Here is a 24,208-nt window from a genome sequence, read left to right on the forward strand (position 1 = left end):
AGGTTGTGGAATCTCCATCTCTGGAGATATTTAAGAGTAGGTTAGATAAATGTCTATCAGGGATGGTCTAGACAGTATTTGGTCCTGCCATGAGGGCAGGGGACTGGACTCGATGACCTCTCGAGGTTCCTTCCAGTCCTAGAGTCTATGAATCTATGGAAAAAAAAAGACAAGGTGTCATCTAACAAATACAGTATTGCAATGATTGACATTCTAGATGTCTTCAACTTAGAACAAAAGATATCCATGAAGAACAAAGGTAATGATCCTAGAAAAATGGAGCAACTATCTTGTGCGAACAGGCATTGTAATTCTCTCCTGTCTGCAACACAGAGGCTTTTAGACTTATGTCAATTAACATTTCCACCAATTTACAAGGATAATTAGAGAAATACGAATGTGAAAAACTGAATTATTTCTTGAGATATTAACAGAAGATCAGCATATGATGCTGTTTTCTTTCCAATAAATTTATATAACACTTAATGCAAAATAAGCACCAAATATGAACCCACAGATATTTCTAGTGGAAGATTCACTTTGGATTTGTGCCCAAATTTTAAACCCTGCCTATAAGCAGATCTTTTTAGCATCTTATCAATGCATACCAGCATTGCCAAGTAGTCCTTTGCTTACTCCACAAGAGGAAGGAAACTGTGCAGATTTTGCAACATACATGGATTTAACCAAATAATATTTTTGCAATTGATTCCTGGAAACTGCAATTTATATCCATCTCAGATCTCAACCAAGCTAAAATGGATCTTTAGAGCACAGACATGCAATGTTCATGCAATAAAGAAACCATGAAATATCATATAATAGTGGACTGAGCAATAATGAGTATGAACAGAGTGCCTTCCCCTTGTTATAATTGTTTTTTATAATACCAGGCAGAATGTTGTGGGAGAATCTGCAGGATTTTTTTTTTCATTCCACTGCACCAGTTTTACAGGAAGGCTACATTTTAAACTGCATCAAATAATAGTTATTTAAAATCTATTTTGGGATATTAATAAGAAGTCTTTGGGGACGTTAGAGATTTTGAAATTCATGCCACATTTTAAGGATCTGTTCATCTCCCAAGCACCCCTCCTCACCAACAGGTGGCATTTAAACACCTCTTTCCTTAAAAGGGCCATTTTAGTTGAATTCTTGAATGTGAAAATTGCAGATGATAATAAAAAGGCAATGTTAAACATCTGCTTTCTCACAGGGTTAGACTTGTAAAATACTACCTTGCAATGCCACAGTTTTATTATAGCTCTAAAATATATTAGCTTCCAGTTCCTCTCACATTTAACTCTGTGTCAAATACACATTTCATTAAAATGTTTGCCAGGAAGATCATTCATTACTAAAGTTTTCTATAACAAACTGTTCTCGCTTCTTTTAATATCTCTTTCTATCTTTGTTCCCCTTTCTCAGACATTCTGTTTGATAACAAGGTGTTACCCAGTGATTATCATTACTAAATCCAAATGAAAGAGATGTTACGGTTTTTCTCAGTGCAGTTATGTGAGAGAAGTTTGAAACTATTTTTTTCACTATTAACTTTGTCCCTTCTTCCTTGTTAAATACTGATTTACCCACCCTCTATGTTTTGAATGGAGCAAAAATTGACAAGGCTGTATTTGTTTAATTTGTTGAACAGTTGCTTCAATTCATGTGACATCTTATCAAGAAAACACAGTCTTTCTTGAGCATCAGTGTTATTAATGATGGCAGTATGTTCTATGAACTGTATTTACTAAGTACCTACTGTTGAAGAGCAAGGCGGTAGAGCACTAAACATCATTTACTTCACCTCAGACAAAATAGCAACTATTGCTTTTCTTTTTAATACCACAATGGTACATTTAAAAACAAAAACACTAAGAATCCAGTGAGCCATGAAGGTGATGTGCACGCCATACACACTACATATCCACTTATGGGACTGGGGACTCTGCCGCTAACTTCATTCCAGAATCTGGCTACCGGGGCAGAGACAACTACAACTAAAGAAACTCCAACAGACATTTTTTTTTTCTGAGGTTCTTTTATGGAAATAAAGATAAAGCAGGCAGGTGGAAGACCAAGCAGATCAGAAACAATTAAAGCAGTAAAATCATTCTGACTTTTTGCACAAGTCTACTGGTGGATTTTGGTGAATCCCACCTAATATTTGAAGTTTTATTGCTCCCATCAATGGAAGTAGTTGAAATATCAGGTTTCATCATGATCTGCTGAGGGCATTACACTAGTCACTCCTTTCTCAGTGGGACTGGAAAGGAATTTTTTCCTCACTGCCACATTGGCCAAGATGAGCTACTGGTTTTCGTTTTCCTCACAGCGGGTTGAGGGTTTAGTGGTGGGCAAAGAATGAAAGGGAGGGTTAGGCTATGATGTCACAACTCATTATGTAAGTTTTGGGCAGATGTTCAGTGTAGGGAATTGATGTGGTGATCAGATAAAATTGATTGGAAAAGGTTTTAAAGGAGGTATTCTTTAAAGGAACAGAAATGGGGTGGGTGGATTCAAGGCTCCCAGCAGGGAGCCAACCCCCTGTTCTTTATAGTCCCCCTTAACCCTCCTTCAAGGTAGGGATGGCAGGGTCCCAGGAGTGGACTGACTGGGAACCAGGATGGGTAAGGAGGAAATCTGCAAGCAGCCCCCCGAGTATATGTAAATGATTATGAAATTACTTGCACTGTACAATTTTATCTGCCAAATACTCCCAGACATTTAAGAATAAGTTATAGTCTAATTAAACCACATCCAGTGTCTTCTGTCCTTCACATGGCATAGCTAGACAATGATACTTATGTAAAATAATCCCTTTTCCCACCCCACCTACAAATGGGAGACAGCTAGAATATCAGAACACAAGAAGAACATAATCTTAAACTTACTAATTATTTAGTATTAATTTTCACTTAGGCAGAGCTGCACTAACAAAGGATAATATATAGCAGTAAGTGCAGGTAATTTAATTCAATAACTGATAGTTAACTAGATAGCTCTACACACATTGTATTAAACCAAACTCTCCACAAAGATCAAACATATAACGATGAATAGCAACAACCCCTAGTGTTCATGTGGCAAAGTACTGAGTCAAATTTCAGTAAAGGGGATTTCTAAAATTGCTGCTCTGCACAGGATAGCCAATTTTCATTGGACGTATTCCTGGAGGTTTCATCACATGACATAATCTTTAATTAAAGATTAATCTTTAATTCCTGGAGACTCCAGCACAATCTGAGGGGGTTGGCAACCCTAGCACTGTCTCCCATTTACAGTTCAGTGGCTTTTTACTGCCCAAAGTACAGGTCAGATTACTTACCTCTTGCAGAGATACACAAGAGGTATCTCTGCAAGAGATAAGGCTGTCTGGAGACTGGCCCACTGTCGGGATGGAAATCTGGAGCCTGAGCAGCTGCTGATCTGGAAACTTGGAGCTGTGAAGCCTCTATAGAGTGCTGTGAGAACCTGTCCCCAGTCAAATGTGAAGACAGTGCAGGGGAATCAGCTGTTATAGAATGTGGCTGGCCAGTTTTTCCAGGGCTTGGGCTGCTGTGATCATATCAGGCCCATATGCAAGTACCTCCCAGTCAGCTTCTGGTGACAATGTAATGCCTAGGGCCCAATTTTCAAGACAACTAATGGATCAAGCCCCAGCTACATCAAAGAACAAATTTCAATATATAAAACATGGTGACAGAGGAGCACCTCTGGCAAAAAGCAGATCACAAGGCACAGAATTAAGCTGTGAAAGTTGGGGACAAAGAATTTTCAGTCTAGGGGATCCAGCTACAGAACAGTCATCCAGAAGAGATCAGGCAAATTGGTCTGGCCAGTTTTGGGAAACATTGTAAAAGCTTCCTTTTAAAGAAAGCTTTCCCACTATAAGTGATGCTCACAATACAAACATCCTCCTCTAGTCTCATTCCCAACTCCCACCAAAAAAAAATTATGTATATATGTAAATGATACCGCAAGCAGAATTTAGATCCCAAGAAGAGGGACATGTCAGAGACTCCATGAAGTCTGTTAGGAACTTTGCTATTGCTATGGAAAGCACTCAGATACTACTAACATGATGGGTGGAAGCATATGCAGGTAAGCTAGATAGGTAATCATCATTAGTTCTTCCAATGTCACTTCCACTACAATATACAAATACTTATTTTTATGATTCCTTCCTTTGTTCCTATCTTATAGAAATTAATTAAAAAAAGTAAAACTCCCATATCTGGTTACAAAACAATTGGCCCAGTTACTATTTTGCAACCAAACACTGTGAATTAAACTAACCTCAGCAGCTTCTCTATTTCTCCAAGGAGATGCTGTTGGAGCAGCTTGTTTAATCAGCCAGGATGCAGTTGCCAGCCCCCAACTGCCATAGAGTCTTCCAACCACAACATTCCACCACTTCCAACTATATGAAGTGCTCTAGAGTGGCGACCAGGTGGCCTAATGGATACATTCCACTGTGGTCACTGTTTTCTGTGTTTTGCATTGATCAAACACACAACTACCTTCTATGACTCTATGAACTACTATTCCTAATTGTCACTAAACCTTCTTATTCCAACATTCCATACTTCTCTCTTTTAAAAAGGACCCCCTGAATGACAATTCATTCTCAACTACCACAAAACCTTCCAGTTCCAACTTTCTGTATGTGCAGTGCAAAGGAAAAAAAAATTCCTTTGTATATCAACACATTTCTCCTGCAGCAGCTTCTTCTACTCCCTTATCTTGAGTAGATATGTGGCAGTAGTGTGATCTGAAATACTGTATATTTTTTTACACAGTCAGTGTCCAACTGTTGGATTGAATCTGTAAACTCCACCTACTCTTTACAGAGCTCAAGGACAAGCTGTGTTCAAACCAGGTGGTGTGTGTAATGTAATGGTGTATACCATCCCCCAGCTTCACCGCTGAACTCATAGGTATAGCGTGGTTTTATTGTGTGCTGAGCTAGAAAAGCTGACAATTTAAGTGGAGAGAGGCCTGTAATTCTGAAGCCCACTCCTCAGGTGTATATATACACATCAGAACCTCACTAATTTGTACTATGCTAATCTGATATATGACAATTCCCATACAAAACCCAGCTGTCTCCCTCATCTCTCAGCAAAGATTTAATACATGATAGAGATGTGAATGTCTCATATTACTATGGGTTCAAGATTTCTGAAAAAATAAAACACTACAGAACATTTACTATGATGCAAGCAAAAGTATACTTACAATCATGGCTGTATATGTGCATATCTGTGCTGACATCTGCACATCTGCCTCTGAACTTTTTGGTGTGCATGTGTGCACACTGGTCTCTGAACTTGCGTTGGCAGAGGGTTGAAGCAGTTGAGGGTGGGATTTGGTGGGAACCTGATGTTTGATTTTATTTTTTTAAAACTGTATTGGTTATATGACAGGTAATGAAATGATGTTCAGTAGGGTAAAAGGAAGAAATGCTTCACCCTGGGTCAGTTTTTACTTTGAATCCACTATATCCTTCTGTTTTTAAATGTATATCAAAACTGTCAGTGCCCTTTGGTATGGAAACCGTATAGAAATAAAATCGAAATAAATGAGATAAATGTGTCTGTCTGCACGTGCCTGTGCCGAGGACCCTAGGTGTCCTGTAACACGGTGCTAGAGCTGGGAGGCTATAGGAAGAAGGGGAAAGAGAGTCAAGGCGAAGGGAGGTAGAACTAAGGGGGAGGCAGGAAGCTCAGTCGGGGGTGGGGGGGGAGTCACAGAGCCAAGATGGGGAGGAATAAATGGGACCCAGACTTGTAGGTGCAGGGAGCCCGTGGGTGGGTGGGGGCACAAGGGTGGCGCAAGCTGGAAGTCCGGGGTGGGGGGGAGAGGAGGGAAACAAAGTGGAGCAGGCAGGGAGTAGAGTGGGGCAGACGGGAGCGGAACGGGACAAGCGGGGAGCCGGGGGGGGGGAGCGGAGTGAGGCAGGCGGGAGCGGAACGGGACAAGCGGGGATCCGCGGGGGGAGCGGCGTAGGGGCAGACGGGAGCTGAACGGGACAAGCGGAGAGCCGGGGGAGTGGAGCGGAGTGGGGGCAGGCGGGAGCTGAACGGGACAAGCGGGGAGCCGGGGGGGAGCGGAGTGAGGCAGGCGGGAGCGGAACGAGACAAGCGGGGAGCCGGGGGGGAGGAAAGCGGACGGGACAGGGCGGGAGTCCGGGGGGTGAGCGCAATGGCAGGCAAGCAGCGGAGTGGGGGCAGCGGGGAGCGGGGGGAGGAGGGAATGGGGGCAGACGAGAGCGGAGTGGGGCAGGCGGGGAGCGAACGGACGATGCGGAGTGGGGGCAGGCGGGGGGCGGGGGGAGTGCGAGGGGGCAGTGGCGCGGAGCCGGGGGGGAGGTGCGGAGTGGGGGCGGTGGGAGCCGGGGAGGGGGACATAGCAGGGAACCAAGGGGCTGGGGGCAGGTGGGTGAGGCTGACGGGACACAGCGGGGAGCCCCAGGAGGGGCAGAGCTGTGGAGGCAGCCGGGAGGGGAGGGGAGGATGAGGGGGAGTTATCTGCCAGGCGAAGGGCAAAGCAGAGGGCTCGCATCACGCCTGAGGGGGGAGATCTCGGGGGGAAGAGGGGGGGCGGGGCCTTGCGCGGGAGGCGGGGCGCTGGGGAGCCGCGGGGGGGGGTATTGTTCCCGGCGCGGGGCATGCCGGGCCCGCCGCAGCCCGCAACATGGCGTTGTGCTGTCACCGGTGTGTGTGAAGAGGGGAGCAGGAGCTGGACGCTGCGCCCCAGGCACGGCCGCCGCTAGAGATCCCAGCCTCCGGCTTCCCCGCTGACAGCCCCCGGCTCCGCTTCCCCTCAGGGACCCCAGGCGCTCAGCTTCCTCCCCCCAGCGCGCGAGGGACCCTTTCCCTTCCCCTCTCCCCCCGCCATGGGCGGGTAGCGGGGCCCGCCTCACTTCTGCCCCAGGGTCGCGCGGTGCCAGCCTCATGGGGTCCCCGGCGGCGGCCGCGGCTGCGGACTCGGCCCAGTGGCTCTCGGTGAAGGAGGAGACCATCTTCCTACACGACGGGCTGATCCGGGTCACCGACCTGGCCGAGCTGCCCAGCGAGATCATCGGGGTGGCCGAGCCCGGGGACACCGAGCTGGAGGTGAGCCCCTTCCCCCGCCACACACCCCTGCCGGGAGCGGGGCTGCTCCATGGACAGGGCGGGGGGCGTTAGGGTGTGGGGGGGGTGAGGAAGAAGAGAAGGATGCTCAGCGAGGGCTTGGGGGGCTGGGCGAGGATGGAGGTGGTGGGAATCAAGGTGAGGAGGGTGGTGATAATGAGGGGAAAGGATAACAGAGAGGATGGAGGTTTGGGGAGGTTGGGATGAACTATCGTGGATGCAAGAAGGTGATGGATGATTTTGGGGGTACTGAGTCCAGAGATCGAAGTGGTTCAGGGTATTAATGAGCCCCTACCTAATGGTGATGGGGCTAGAGAGGGAATGAAGATGGAGGGAGAAGGATTGAAGCAAAATCTCCTTGTTTGAAATCGGTAGGGTTAGAAAAAAAATCTGTGTGTTCTAGAACAGCCTTTGATGTATTGATTTTATTCTTATTTTAATTGTTGTTTTTGTATAGTTAGCAATTAAATCTATTTGCCTTAGTGCAAAGCGTCTCGGATACTGAGGTATCTAGGTGCGGTATTTAGGCTGTTGTAATGATTGTTATTAAAAAGCAAGGCGAACAGCTGGGTTATTCATCACAGCTTCTGCCCTTCCCACAAATGTTGGTAGCTCTGGTGGAAGGCGAATTGTGCAGCTATGTGTATTTGTGTATTCTATAAAATATGCATCTTTCTTTTAGTGGTATTTCCTGTGACTAGATTGCATCTATTCGGTTGACTGCATCTTTTGCTGTATGTTTCTCTTCTCCTCCTCCCTCTGTCACCCCACCCTCTCTCCGTGGCAGTGTAGCTTGCAGTGACACACGGTCTTTGTCAAAGAAGCGGAGTGGTGTTATCTAAGTGGGGATGGTTCGGCAGCTTTATCTGTGTATTGTGTTAGGTCAAAGGCATGTATTTAGGCCGCAACCCCTTTAGTGAGGGTTTGGCTGCATACCAAGGTGTTGCCAAGAACCCACAAGCCACAGCAAGTGCAGAAGCCTGCAGTCTTGACAAAATCACTGCTAGACTCTGGTGACAAGAAGCTAAATTTGCTGTTTATGAAAACTTCCTCCAGCTTTATCTAAAAAAGGAAGGTTACTATTATTATTTATTTTTATTATTTTGCTGACTCTGACTCTTTCCTCTCTGTGAGATGTCATTGGGGGTGGGTCTAGGGGCACTGACCGGTTGTCATGAAATGGATATTGCACAAGTCACCCACCATAAAAGGCTCTTCCTATTTGTGTGATATTTTCTGTTTGTTTATTTTTTATATCTCTATCTAAATGGCATGACTCCTCTCTTGTGATCTGAATCCACTTTGATGTTCAATGAAACTTGCATTCAGAAATTGATTTAAACCTCACTATATACTTGTGGACGCAGTAGTGAGCAAATCATCTAATTACTGTACTAGAATGTCGCATGGGCATGCTTAGATCTCTAGTGTGCTTGTTCCCACATACAGTAGTAAAGGATTCCTATTTTTTTCTTTGATACGCACTTATTTTCATGATTTTACAAACTAGACCAGAAACTTTCTCCAAAATGAAGCTTGACATGAAGGGCCTTAGTATTGGAGCCATATATGTATGTCTCTCAAACTTCAAATAACCTGCCCTAAAATTATTAGTGGGGGAGGAGTGGTGCAGAACAGGAAATGAAGTTTAAGGCTATCCTGTGTTTTTTTACAGTTGTGTAAGGGGCTGTAAGCACAGTGTGGGTGTGATTTAAAATAACAAAAAAAAAAAACAAAAAAAAAAACCTCTGAAATGGGAAGGCTAGAGTTTGAGTGCTGTGTGTGCTTTTAGTATGAAACCTTATAAATAGCAGTCTGCTATGATACCTTTGCTTGTTTAATTTGTAATCTTGAATTGGGGAGTGCTGAGACACCAATACACCTCTACCCCAATATAACGTGACCCAATATAACACAAATTTGGATATAATGCAGTAAAGCGGTGCTCCGGGGGGGGGAGAGGGGCTGCGCACTCCGGTGGATAAAAGCAAGTTCGATATAACGTGGTTTCACCTATAACACGGCAAGATTTTTTGGCTCCTCAGGGCAGTGTTATATCAGGGTAGAGGTGTATTTTGTGACACTGAAAATAGTAGAAGACCTTAAAATGAAAAGATACCTTATTTTTAAAAATTGGATTAGTATAGTATGCAGACTTAAATGCTTCTGGCATTGGGGTGTGCAGAATTTTGATCAGTTGAGATTTTAAGTGACTAGTAAAAATGTTCTGTACTTGCCTACTACAGATTTTCAGTATTTTACATACAACTTCTTCTGTGCGTTTTATATATAACTCTTATCCTTCCCTGGTAAACTGGACTGGATTTGTTCCAATAGTGACTATATTAAAAATATTTTGATGCATGGCTATATATTCATCCAGTAAATTGAGCCATTGCTATTCTTATTTGATGCATAATAAACAAATTTCAACTGTGCAAATACTCATCTGTTGTGAGATGATTGGGGATAGGGAAGATATGTTGTTGCTGCTTTGATTAATTAACTTTTATATATACTTTTAAACTTGGCAAAGGGCACTCAACTCTGGATGGAAGCTTGTTTGGTAGGTAGTCTTTACATCTAAAACAATTATATAAATGAATGGATATCCCTAATTCTAGGACTCTCTCTACATTTACCTGAGAGAAAATAACATCCAAAGAAGTTACTTTGGTTTTTTCTGTATGTTTATTTGTAGTTCTTTAAAGTCTCATTCTCTTTTAAAATAAATGTAACAAGAACAAAAAAACCTTGACATAACACTAAGATTGTGACAAATTGAAAATAAACAGGATATTTAAAGATTAAACCTGACATTCCCACTCCTGTAAGATTTTGTTGGGGTTTTTAAATGGAAGGTTATGAAATCTTTACACTCACAAGGAGAAAATGTGTTCTTGCAGCAGTGGTGCTGGTGCTGGGGGTGCTGCTGTACCCCCTGGCTTGAAGTAGTAATAACAAACACCAAATACATGGTTTCCATCATCAGCAACCCCGTTATAAAAACTGTTCCAGCCTTGCAGTATCCTTTAAAGATTAATTTCCAAATTTCAGTGTTTCATTAAATAAGCAGTCTTATAAACTTGTATATCTGTGCACATGCAAAGTAAATATGTACTATAAAAAGTTTGTACTTTCAGTGAAAAATGAAACACAAAAAAAGCTGCTGCAGTGATCAGTATTGACAATGAAGTCCTCTGCCAACAGAATATATACAACATTTAGTCATTGTACAAGCTTCCCCACTAATATTTCTCAACCCTAATGTATCGGGCTGAGAGTTTCAAGGTGTATTCAGTCCTTGGCTTCTCTGAGACTAACAAGGATGCCAGCAATGGAAATTGTTAGTCTCAGTCAAAGCCCCAGTGCACAAGTGATGACATTACAATATTTTTTCATATAGCCCATCAAATGGTAATAAATTTTTGTTCTGTGCCATGTAGGTTGGATTCAAACCGGTCAGTGGCTTATGTGGAAGGCCAGCAGTTCTAGAGTTAACAAGTGGGAGGTTCAGTTAATGTAAAATGGCATTTACTTTGAAACTTTTCCACTGGAGAAATAAATGTGAGAAAAGTCCAGTTTCTTTTATGTTAGTCATAGGACTAAGTCAAATATAAATGCCAGTGGTCCCACTGCTGTCTTAATTCTTATACTTTAAACTTCACTTATTTGCATAAGAAAAATAGCCGTCATTGGGACATCCTCTCTTAATGGTCTTCAGGGTTAGCCTGGGAAAATCTGAAGGACCTTGTACTTGGAGCTTTAAATACTGCTACACCTGTAGCCAGCCACCTAGGCCATGTCTCTGTCCTCATCTGATGAGGATCTAGTTACCTGTGCCCTTCTGTGATATGAATAGAATCAGTGGGGTAGGTTGCTGGAATAGTGCTTTTCATAGACATTTACTTACCTGTGTGTGAGAGAGAGAGAGAGAGAGTATCGATAGCAAGACTGCTGTTCAGAGCTTGTGTGTTTTGTTGCAGTAGCCATAGGTTGTAGTCAATGCTTGAATCATCCACACTGGGATCTGCAGTAGGTTGTTTTAGTTAGTTTAGGTTTGACCCATTTGGGATTAACCATTTGTCATGGGTTAGCTATATCTACTACTCAGACTTGAAAAACTTCCCAGATGCTTACTAGCTGATGGACTAACCCTTGAGATTATAGGGGAGCGTCAGCTCTGCTATAAGTATAGGAGTACTTGTGTCACCTTAGAGACTAACAAATTTATTGTAGCATAAGCTTTCGTGGGCTACAGCTCACTTCATCGGATGAAGGTACGTGAAGTGAGCTGTAGCCCACGAAAGCTTATGCTACAATAAATTTGTTAGTCTCTAAGGTGCCACAGTACTTCTATTCTTTTTGCGGATACAGACTAACATGGCTGCTACTCTGAAGCTCTGCTATAGTTAAGGTTGACACTAGTTGGTGTGCTCAAGGTCCCCCAGATGGCTTCATATCACAATCACAGCTCTGCCAAGTTTCTCGAACTAATCCCTCCATCATTCAGTACGGCTACACTTAATATAGGGAACGCAGCTGGGGGCATGCATATAACTCCTAATGATTGTCAGCTCTGAGGGTGGCAAAATTAAGGTTTTATTGGTGTAGTGTAACTTTATATTTCCTAGTTTTCAGAGGTTTGAGTTTTGTTGAACTGGATGTTCTGGAAGAACACGAGATAGCACCAGGCAACCTTAACTCTGCATTAAGGAAGGTTTTTTTTCAGTGAATAGATACAAAAGACAAGGGTAGGATCCGCATTAGCAAGAGGCAGTACCATTGTGAGAAACTGAACACCTTAATTCCAGTGTTAGGATTTATAGCAGAATGCTACTCCTGGAACTTTCTTGGGGCGCTCTCTTTCACAATGTCCTTTGGCTTAGCTGGTGTATTTATAAAGTCTCTTATCTCCCTGGCTGCAGAAAGAGGGGATGGTTCTCTATTATCTGGGCATTTACATCATACTTATCACTGTAATATGAGTACCTTTTCTACTCCTACCACAGCCCCTGATTTTCAGATCCTTTTCCACTGTAAATGCTCCAGAATCTGTCTCTACTGGTGCTCAGAGCTTTCCTAAGCAGCAGCAGTATGAAATTATCATGGTTCTCTAAAGGAGCATTGCTGCCCAGAAGGATGACACTGGATCAGTTTACTGCTTGGCTCACATTTGGAAGGTTATCTTTGTCACCATAAATGAAAGCTTAAATTCTGTGTAAGTTGACAATACTCTCACTCACCAGGGCAAATTATCCACTTGTTTTGTGAATGGATTTTTCATCCCGTTCTTTGTTTATTCTTTCTTATGAAAGTAATCCTGAAATCTTGGCCTGTCCCACCAACGGTCTGACTTGCTCTGTAGTGTGGATGCTATTGTTAAATGTTTTGTATCGCCAGTTACCTTTATTCAAATTTCAGTCACATTTAAAAAAAACAACTCTGAAAGGCACTAGTCCAAATTATAGGTCAGCAGCCTGTAGAACTTTGTTTTAAATCATAATCTAGCTACCTCATATGGAAAATATTAGAGAACATATTTTTTGGAATTTATTCTGCAGACATCTATTATGAAGCATATTGCTTATCACCAGCTTCAATGAGACTACTTACTGCAGTAAACACTATGGTCTGCAGTGAGTGCAGGATGAGGGTCTGGATTCCCCCCCTTTAGTAATTTGAATCCAAATAGTTAAATAATAATAAAAAAAAAAGCCAAATCAATATTTTCATATTAAAATAGATTAAAAGCTCCCACATAGATTTTTCTTTTATTAATGTCTGTATGTATTTTAAATCTGTGCTGAGAGACAGTAGGATTGTTAACAAAGGAAGTGGAGGTAGAAAAAACTATATTACATTTTGATTGATATTTGTGTGCTCTTTTTATATACTGTGAAGCATGCTAAGGATGTTTTAAATATTAGATTATATGCTTACATTTTAATTATTTTCTTATTTCTCCTATGGCATATTTCAAAGTGAGTGATTAAACTTATAATGCTTCCACAAGGGAAACATAGTTCATGCTTTTAACTGAGCAGTTAATCATGCTTCTATATACAGCATAATATGAATCAGAGATTTTGAAGGAGGAGATACGATTAAAATTACTTGACATATTTTAAAAAACTAGAGCAATCCCTGAACTCTGATTATAAATTGAAGGTATATCCTGCTGTGTATTGTGCTACAGTAGCTGAAAGACTTGTTAGGAGCAATGGAATACAGCAAGAGTATTATGTAACAATTTCAAAATTGTATGTATTTTCAGATTTGAAACATGCCAAATATTACGTGTACATATACATCATATGTAATTGCAATATTATAGTATCATTTTCCATATACAATAATATTGATCTAAGAAGAATTAAATATAGAAATTCTGTTAGTATTTGTAAATAACAATGAACACATTCTTTTATAACCAAGAAATTCATTCGAGTAATGCTTTTTAGAGATTCTAGGCCAGATACCAACAGCCAGCAGACAAGCATGCAGTTCCCTAACAGTCTGTGTCCTGTGCAGCTCTGGGTCAGCACTCTGACCCCAGCATCCTGCCTACAGCACAACAGCCCTAACCTGGTCTCCACCAGCCTTCCTTACGATTTGCAGTGTGATCCCTCACCCTCAGTCCCAGATTTCCCCAAAACCATCTGTCCTGAAATGTCCAGCCTTCTCCTGGAACGTTCACAGGTGTATTAAGGGGCATTGCTCCTTTAAAGAGACAAAAGCGTAGCAGCTTGTTTCTTTAACTGGAGTTAGTAATCACTGCAAGTCAAACATGGCACTGGATTGATTTAGAAGTGAAGTAAAACAAAAAGAACAGGAGTACTTGTGGCACCTTAGAGACTAACAAATTTATTTCAGCATGAGCTACAGCTCACTTCTTCGGATGCATAGAATGGTACACACAGACAGGAGATATTTATACATACAGAGAACATGAAAAGGTGGAAGTATGCATACCAACAGGAAGAGTCTAATCAATTGAGATGCGCTATCATCAACAGGAAAAAAAAAACTTTTGAAGTGATAAGTAAGATGACCCATAGAAGGTGTGAGGAGAACTTAACATAGGGAACTAGATTCAATTAGTGTAATGACCCAACCATTCCCAGTCTCTGTTTAGGCCTGACTTAATTGTATCTAATTTGCATATTTATTCGAGTTCAGATGTCTCTCTTTGGAGTCTGTTTTTGAAGGTTTTTTGTTGCAAAATTGCCACCTTCAAGTCTGTCACTGAGTGGTTAGAGAGGTTGAAGTGTTCTCCCACTGGTTTTTGAATGTTATGATTCCTGATGTCAGATTTGTGTCCATTTATTCTTTTGCGTAGAGACTGTCCAGTTTGGCTAATGTACATGGCAGAGGGGCATTGCTGGCACATGATGGCATATGTCATGTTGGTAGATGTGCAGGTGAATGAGCCACTGATGGCGTGGCTGATGTGATTAGGTCCTATGATGGTGTCACTTGAATAGATATGTGAACAGAGCTGGCATCGGGCTTTGTTGCAAGGATAGGTTCCTGGGTTAGTGTTTATGTTGTATGGTGTGCGGTTGCTGGTGAGTATTTGCTTCAGGTTGGGAGGCTGTCTATAAGTGAGGCCTGGCCTGTCTCTCAAGATCTGAGAGTGTGAGGGATCACCTTTAAGGATAGGTTGTAGATCTGACAAGAGTAGTTGACACAGAGTAGTGAACTACCAGTGCGCTTCTGTGTCACAACCTCTTATTCAATTGGTGTTTTTCATCCCATCTATGCTGAGAGCAGATTTTAAGAACATATCCTTTACATATTTTGCAACTGGCATATACTTGGAGTAAATGGTGTACTGAGTTGATTCTGTGGTGTTCATGGGATTTATGGCTTACTCCCCTTGAAGGCTTTACTTATTTCAGTTGTGTCTCTTCAGAAATTGTATTAACCAGAATTGCTAGATCCTAGTACAGTGACACAATCCATCAGGCTGAGGGTTGAGAGTCTGTACATAGTATAGCTTTTTGGAACAGTTTAAATTTTGATACACTCTTGCTATGCATTTTACTTTGCAAGAATGTCTTAATCTAAGAAATTCTGGTATTTCTGACACAGAACTTGGAATTCACTGTTTTGTACTAGGTTTTTGCTTAAAGAATAAGTGACCACATAAGAAAACAGTTGTCCTTATATGTTACCTGTGTTGGGGAGGAGAAGGATGACCTTTTAGTTACGGGATGGGGCTGGAAGTCAAGAAGGTGGATTCTATTTTTGACTCTGCTTCTGTGTGCTTTGGTTCCTTCATCTGTAAAATGGGAGTAATACTTACTTAATCCAAAGGGTGTTGATGAAGTGTACTGCAATCCCCAAGAAATTTTGCTGTGTAAGTGCAAGGTTTTGGATCGGTGTGTAGTAAGAATTCTATTCTTAAACTGATTATGTGGAGAAATAAGTGAGTACTATCTAGAAATTTCAAAAACTCTCTCCTGAATTATAGCTCTGTAGAAGAGGGTACTTTTCCTAACATGCTCACTGTGGTCTAGGTGTGTAATAAATATATAATCAGATTGTTTTTCCTAGTACTTCTAAATTATATTACATTTGAATTAACACTTTTCAAATCCATAAAATTCCTTGCTAACACATTTTTCACTTCCATTTTTGGCTAAGTAGGTCAGTAAAACTAATTTCTTTAGCCTGAAACTCTTCGTAAAGTACATACAGTACATGCTACTAATTGAAATGCACTACACTGGAACAGATACATTATTGGGATGTCTACAAGGAATCATTTTATGATAGTGAGTGGTCTTCATGGCTGTTTAGATGCGATAGTATTAACAAAAATGCTCCTTAGTGGGGAAGTACTTGACTAGTACCAAGTGGTATTTAACATCTTATTTTAACACGTTGTTAAAGTCTATACACCAGTCTTCCAATACAGAATTTGAAAATATCAATAAAGTTGAAATAAATTAACACTCTTATTCTTTAGGGAAAAAATGCCATGAAGTCTTTAATGTCCTCAAGTGGAAGAGGGTCTGTTTTGTTCTTTTTCAAAAGATGACATCTTTGTCAAAATGCTGGGCCTTATTTTTGTGCGTAAGCATTGGTGTAGTGCTGACTGGAAGCAAACAGCGCTATCTGCTAAATATTTGCTTTCTATAGAAGTCTGTATCAGAAGCAACCAGATACTTGGCCTGTGAAGTTGCATGGAGTCACCACTAGAGGTGATAGGACTTCAGGCTGAAACAGATTTAAAAAAACAGAAAATACATACTATAAGCAGTGCCTATAATGTTATAGTTGATGCTTGTAAAGTCTTGCATCACTAGAGCACTTTGAAAACATGTCTTAATCAGTTCACAAGACAGGATTTTTATTTATAAAGTTTGAGATTAATATATTTCATATGTGAAAATTGTCTTACTCTAGATCTTTGGTCTGCAGAAATATTTCTAAACATGTATGTAAGCAGAATATATTAATGCTTATTGCATTGATAGTTAAGATTCATACTTGATTTAATTATTAGACAATTTTCATAGTATTACATTTAGAACCTCTCTTCTGGCTATATGAATAGATTCCTTTGTAGCAACCTTCCCCTCACTTACCACCTGTTCAATATACCCTTTGATATATTCGGGAAGCTAACTTTCTTTGCCATGGTTTTTATTATTCTTTGTAATCTTGTTTACGGGCAAGGAAATTGACAAATTTAGTGATAAGGCACTAAGAAGCAGTTAAGACTCCTTGTGGTAATTTGAATAGAGATGTATTCAACTGCTTCTGCTTTCCTTCTTTTATCCTGGAAGTACTAATCAAAGCTTAAATGCCATTGTTCTTGAGAGATCAGGAATTCTTGCACACTTAAAATTGGTTTAATCTCCTCTTGATACAGGCATATAAATTGCACCAGCATCACTCAGAGAATCGAGTGAGTTGGTTTCAGCACAGACTGTAAAAATTTGGTGATGGTTTTTATATTGCAGCAGAAATAATGTATCTGCTTATGGTTATATGTGCACACAGTGTGTTGCTGTCTGGAGATTTATGGGGGTCCAGTCTTGCTACAGTAAACTTTATTGAAATATAATCTTTTCTGTACACAAGTTCGTGCAACATTTTGTAGGTCTGAGGAAAATAAAAAAGAACTGCATCATCTAAAACCAAATGTCAGGAAAGGAAAAACCCCAAGACCAGACACTGCATGATGCATCAAATTAGGGATCGGAATGTAGGAGATCTGGCCTAGTGGTCAGAACAGGAGTTAGATCTAGTGGATGGAGCAGGCTTCCAGGTTGGGGAATGGAAGCGAGGATCAGAACCAGAGTCATCTGCCAGATACCAGAGAGTCAAGTCAGAGCTGGGGTTCAGAGCCAGGATTGGTAGCTGAGGGTGAGGAGGGAGGTGAAAGGGCAGGAAGCAGAGAAGAGGAAGAGATCAGGCACAGAGCCAGAGCAAAGAGGGAGCTTGGGGTGAGGCAGGAGTAAGGAGCTGTGCAGGAATAGGATTGGATGTGGATTTCAGGAGGCAGGCAGAAACGGTCCAGTGTGGCAGCAGCTGGGAGTCTGCACGGTTGCTTGAACTGCCTACCAAAGACACTCCTGGCTTTAAGTAATCAGTGTGAGCCAGTCTGGTGGCTGCATGCCTTTTTGCTTTGATCAGATGGCCTGAAGTTCCAGGATTAGTGAGATGCTGCTTTGCTCATATCCATTGGTGATGATGAGGGAGTGTCAGAGACCCAGGGCCCCGATAGCCCTGGATTCTAGAGCTACACTCTTAGATCTTTATCCATTTTTGTTTTTTGAGTGGTTTTTGCCTAGCTATTGTTTGTCTGTTGGTCAGTTGAGAGTTTAAAAAATATAGTCAAGGGCACCTAAAGTCATGGATAGATGCTCTTTTATTTACTTGAATGTACAAGTAAACAAATAGTTCTTCGAGTAGTTGTCCCTATGGGTGCTCCATTTTAAGTGTGTGCATGCACCTATGCACTTTGAATCTGAGATTTTTGGTAGCAGTGGCTCCCTGGATTCCATAACCACTGGCGCATACTTAACCATGGAGAGCTTTGGCATGATGTCCAACCTTATTTACACTACAATAAAGCCCTCAAACCACAGCATGGCCTGCCTTCAGCTTCTGGGCCATATGGCAGCCTGTATATTTGTAATACCTGTCACTGCGCTTCATTCCCAGTGCCTTCAAGCCTGGCTCAGAACTGTGTACACTCCCAGCAATCACAACCATGCAGACAGGTGTCTATCCCTCAAAAGAGTTTTCAGTTCTCAGTTGGTAGAAGGATCCCCATAAGTTTGCATAGACGTTCAGTTCTTGTCTACCCGCCAAAAATCATCGCCAGAGAAGTGTCCATACTAGGTTGGTGAGCTCACCTCCAGGACCTCACACCACAAAGCAGATGGATATTTCAAGAGTCTGCTTTTCACATCAGTCTACTCAACCTCAGAGTAGTCTGGTACATGTGTAACCACTTTCTGCCTAAGATTAAGAGTTATTTAGAGTTATGGCAAACAAGTGTAGGTGACCATGTATTATATAGTATCAGAGGGGTAGCCGTGTTAGTCTGGATCTGTAAAAGCAGCAAAGAGTCCTGTGGCACCTTATAGACTAACAGACGTATTGGAGCATGAGCTTTCGTGGGTGCATCCGACATGCATCCAACGAAGTGGATATTCACCCACGAAAGCTCATGCTCCAATATGTCTGTTAGTGTGTAAGGTGCCACAGGACTCTTTGCTGCTTTTACATGTATTATATAAACTGTCAAGGAGGAGCAAGATCCCAATCCTTGCACACAGAGGCAATAAAACTTCATAACTGGTACATAACACACCAAATTGCCATCTCACTAGCACAGGGGTAGGCAACCTGCAGCACATGTGCTGAAGGTGGCATGTGAGCTGATTTTCAGTGGCACTCGCACTGCTCGAGTCCTGGCCAGTGGTCCGGGGGGCTCTGCATTTTAATTTAATTTTAAATGAAGCTTCTTAAACTTTTTAAAAACCTTATTTACTTTACATACAACAATAGTTTAGTTATATATTACAGAGAGAAAGAGACCTTCTAAAATGTTAAAATGTGTTACTGCCATGCAAAACCTTAAATTAGAGTGAATAACTGAAGACTCGGCACTCCACTTCTGAAAGGTTGTCGACCCCTGCATTAGCATATCTACCAAGTCTGCAAAACACCATAGCAGACACCCTGAGCAGACATTTCTGCCAGCACCATGAATGGGAGCTGAGCGATCCTATCCTACAGAAGATTTTTTTCACCTGCGGCTTCCTGGAGATATAAACCTCTTCGCAACTCCATCTAATGCAAAATGCCGATGATTCTACTCATGGCGAGGTCAAGGTCTCAATTCTTTAGGAGTCACCTTTCTCCTATATGTCTATCCCCTAACATTGTTGTTCCTCAAGGTCCTGAGGAAACTGAAGCAAGAGAAAGTGGTTATCATCCTTGTAGCACTGGCCTGGCTGAGGCAGGTGTGGTTCCCAGACCTGATTCACCTGACTCTGCAGCCACTTCTTCACCTCCCCTAACAGCAGATCTACTGACCCAAGAATTCGGCACAATAACTCATCTCAACCTCTCCTTGCTGCATCTCAAGGTCCGGCTTCTTGATGGTTCTTGGGCATAGAAAGGGATTGTTCTTTCAAAGTACAAAATGTGCTGTTGATAGTAGGAAACTCTCCACAAGAGAGACTTACCTGCAGAAGTGGGATTGTTTCCATTCTTGAGGCATCCAATGAGCATTATCACCTCATAAGTCACACCTCAGTCATATACTTGAATATTTGTTGAACTTAAAAACCCTGGGCTTATCTCATAGCTCCATCAAAGGCTACCTAATCTGCTATTACAGCCTTCTACCTACCAATTGACAAGTTACCAGTATTCACACACCTCACGACTTCAAGTTTCGTTAAGGGCATGACCAATCTTTTTCCTCACATTAGAAAGCATGCTCCACCTTGGGACCTTAATCTATTTCTCAGTGCGTTGAGGAAGCCACACTTTGAGCCTGTGAGGAGCTGTTCTCTCCTCCTCCTTCAAAAATGCATTCCTTGTAACCATCACTTCAGCCAGCAGGGTGTGGGAGTTGGGATCACATGTGGCAGATCCACCTCTACGTGATATTTTATTGGGACAAGATGACTCAATGTCCCCACCCTTTCTTGTAGCCCAGGGTCTCTTCAGACTTCCATATCACCCAGGACAACTTGGTTAGAAATTGAATCAGATCCTTGATAATCTGCTTGAGAGCTGAAAATACCTGACCCTTTTGTTTAACATCAGGATTCAGTATCCTCTGCCTGAAATAAACTGTAATCCCAGCGTCCCCTACTGTCTGTACCAGCTCTCAAAACACTATCACTTGGCGTTTAGGAACCGGAAATTGATTGTAAAAGAGCCCTTTTAATGTTAACAATATCTAAGTATCCTTTATAGTAAATAGGGCAGTAGCTGATACTAGGACTGTTGCTCACTTAATCATAATTGTCTTTTTGATGCTCGGTGTTTTTTTTTGGTCTTGTTGCTTATTTGTTAGATTTCAAAATGTGCCCAATTATACATTATGGAGCATATTGTTTATTTAACAAAGGCCTTAATATTTATGCAGCAAGAGAGTCATTTTCGCCCCTAAAACAAGCAGATAAACAATACAGCCTGACCACTGGGTATGCATGAGAGAAAGAGAGAGGCAGTGGAGAAGATCTAAACATCTGTTAGTGGGTTTACTTTCTCTTATCCCATAGCCTTTCTTCTTAAGGCACTGACTTGGGGATATTAGCAGATCTAGATGAGAGTTCTAAGATTTTGACTCAGCTTTTCATTATGGACTGTTCCATTTCATTATTCAGTCCCCCTACTTGTATAGGAACAGTTATAATTTGTGACTGGTCTGCTTTGGTTCTCTTTGCCACAGACCAGCTTTGTGAACTCATACAAGTTACATTCTCTCTCTTTCTCTCATTCCCCTCCCAACCTTTATATGTCTTGTGTATTTTAACTGTGAGCTCTTCAGGTCAGGAATTCTCTCTTACTATGGGTCTGTCTACAATACAAACACTACAGACGCACAGTTGCAGCACTTTAGTGTAGACGGTTATTACAGCCATGGAAAGGGTTTTTCATCACAATAGTAAATCAGGCCCGTTGAAAGGTAGTACCTAGATGGACAGTAGAATTTTTCTGTCTGTCAGAGGGGGTGTGTGTGAGAGAATTTTTCACACCCCTGAGCAACATGGCTAGGTCGACCTAAGTTTTAGGTGTAGACCAGGCCTATGTGTTTGTACAGCGTCTAAAAGAGTGAGACATCAGTCTTGCCTGAGGCTCTAGTGCTACTATAATATACACCTCTACTCCAATATAACGCAACCCGATATAACATGAATTCGGCTATAACGTGGTAAAGCAGTTCCCGGGGAGGGGGGAATCTGCGCACTCCGGTGGATCAAAGCAAGTTTGATATAACACGGTTTCACCTATAACACAGTAAGATATTTTGGCTCCCAAGGACAGCGTTATATCAGGGTAGAAGTGTAAATAAGTCTTTGCAGAATGTGCAGATTGTTTTCTCCATTTGTTAGGAATGCAGTATGTTCAGTCACTCACTCATAGGTGAAGGGATTTGGGGTTTGGAGTTTTTTCATGTAAGCAGTTGTTGTACTTTTGACTGACAGAGTTTTGTGATCCCGAATTGGAGGTGAGGTGGTACATTCAATTGTGAATGGAAGTGGAGGTCCTTAAATGTATTTAAAATGTGGTCTAGGCATCTGTAATGTGTTTTAAGACGCTTATATTGATTAAACCAACAAAGCTTTTACATTGAAGTGCCTTGTAGTCAAAACACTGGATCTACATAAAAAAATCTTTGGTGTACTTTATGTAAGAATTTGAACATATCTATTTCAGCAATTGTGGGATTTTTTTTAAAATATCTTTAGCATTCATTTATTTTTTATCTTAATTCTTTCATGCTTTTCTGGGTATAGCAAAAATTGTGTTGAGGTAATATTGATGGGATTTGAAAGCTTAAAAAAAGTTAGTTATTTATAACAAATGTTTTATCCCTTACTCTTAAAAAAGCCTGTTCTCTATCTGCAACATTTTAATGAATTTCTCCGTTGCTCTCTTTGTCAGCAGTGAGTAGTAGTATGAATTATTTCTTTTTAAGTTTCTCTCTAAATAGCAAACCGTGCCTGTGGCTCAACTTCTCCTTCTCACTTTACTATCTTTCACTGAAATTACTTGCAATTTAGGAAATAGTCTTTTGCAAGCTCTCTGTGCAAGTATAGCGTGAGTCTTTTTTTTAGTGTCTGTTCTGCAATACTAACTAAGGATATGTCTATACTGCAAAGAAAAACCCACAACACAGAGTCTGAGACTGGGTCAATTGACTTGGGCTAGAGTGCGGGGCCAAAAATAGCTGTATAGATTTTCCCACTCTGGCTGGAGACCGGGCCCAGTGAGGTGGGAGGATTTCATATCCCTGACTCCAGCCCAAACAGGAAAGTCTACACTGCTATTTTTTAGCCCCGCAAGCCCAAGTCAGTTGGGCCCAGGCTCTGAGACAAGGTGTCATGGATTTTTCTTTGCAATGTAGACATATCTGTAAGTGTTGGTCTGTGCTCTCCCCTGTACAACACATGGAGTAAATATTATTTATACCAGTTTATCATTTGTTTTCTTACCTTGGCTTCCTCTGGTAAAGAAAACTATAACTTGTGCTTCCCTAACTGAACTTTAGTGCTCATGAAAGGTGCTAAGTTAACAGTCCTGGAAACTCCCCTTGTCTTCACATTGGGAGTTTAAAGAGACTGCTCTGCCTTCAAGTGTCATATTTATCTGCTTGTCGGGTCCATGTCAGAGGCCTGTGGAGCCCTGAAGGATTTTGCTCCCCAGCATCTGGATTCTTTCTTTGAGCCAAGAAGGAGCTAGGGACTCCCACAAACCGCAGATAATTCAATTTGATATAAATTGTGTCAGCTTGCAGGAAGCATCCTTAATTTAGTTGAGAACTGCCCTGGAAACCTTATGAACTGAAATTCAGAAGCTGTATACTTTAATAAACCAAAAGATGTAAGCAAGACTAGATGTATGGATGCAAATCCATATCCGGCAACCCTTAGAGATTTAAGACCAGAGACTGTCAAGTAAGCAGTGTTTAAAAAAAAAAAAGATTAAAATTTAGCTAATACTTTGACATTAGATGTTCACTTCTACAAGTGCCGTGCTCTACTTTGTTAGAAAAAGTAAGTTTTCACTTGGTTAATCTTCTGACTTCCAATCTTTGAAGACTCAGGGACAGATCCTCAACAGGTATAAATCAGCATAGCTCCTATGATGTGAATTAGCATAGCTCTATTAACATCTGCTGAGAATCTGGACCATGATCGTTTGCATATAGGAATCCAAGGTAGAGTATTGTATAATAATGCCAAAATAAACCATTCAAGCAATAATTAAAAATTTTCTAACTCCTGTTGCTCATCTTGTTTCCTACATAGAGACCTTTTCCTGAAAACTGAGGGGAAGAACCCAGTCTTAGTCTTTGATTAGTTAGATTGGTCAAGTGACCAGTGCTTTTGCCATTTGTAATGACAAGTGTAATTTTAATTGTTAGATTGATCTTTACTTCAGCTAAGTAGCGCATCCTGGAGATGTTCAGTTGGCTAGTTTGCCATTTGGATTCTTATAGACTCTTAGACTTTAAGGTCAGAAGGAACCATTATGATCATCTAGTCTGACCTCCTGCACAATGCAGGCCACAGAATCTCACCCATCCACTTCTATAACAAACCCCTAACCTATGTCTGAGTTACTGAAGTCCTCAAATTGTGGTTTGAAGACCTCAGGCTACAGAGAATCCTCCGGCAAGTGACCCATGCCCCGTGCTGCAGAGGAAGGCATAAAACCTCCAGGGCCTCTGCCAATCTGCCCTGGAGGAAAATTCCTTCCAGAACACAAATATGGCGATCAGATAAACACTGAGCATGTGGGCAAGACTCACCAGCCAGCACCCAGGAAAGAAATCTCTATAGTAACTAAGATCC

The 24,208-nt window shown here is 41.5% G+C and overlaps 1 protein-coding gene across 1 annotated transcript in view; it reads left to right on the forward strand.

The window, feature by feature from the left end:
- Positions 1 to 6,678: 6,678 nt before the first annotated feature.
- The window catches only part of HECTD4 (HECT domain E3 ubiquitin protein ligase 4), a 111,428-nt gene continuing 93,898 nt past the window's right edge, over positions 6,679 to 24,208 (forward strand). The window contains exon 1 of the mRNA XM_032800699.2: positions 6,679 to 7,121. Within this exon, the coding sequence (XP_032656590.1) occupies positions 6,960 to 7,121 (162 nt within the window). The 5' untranslated portion in view covers positions 6,679 to 6,959. The remainder of the gene's footprint in view (positions 7,122 to 24,208) is intronic.

This window comes from Chelonoidis abingdonii, chromosome 22, assembly GCF_003597395.2.
Source record: "Chelonoidis abingdonii isolate Lonesome George chromosome 22, CheloAbing_2.0, whole genome shotgun sequence".
NCBI classification, from domain to species: Eukaryota; Metazoa; Chordata; order Testudines; family Testudinidae; genus Chelonoidis; species Chelonoidis abingdonii.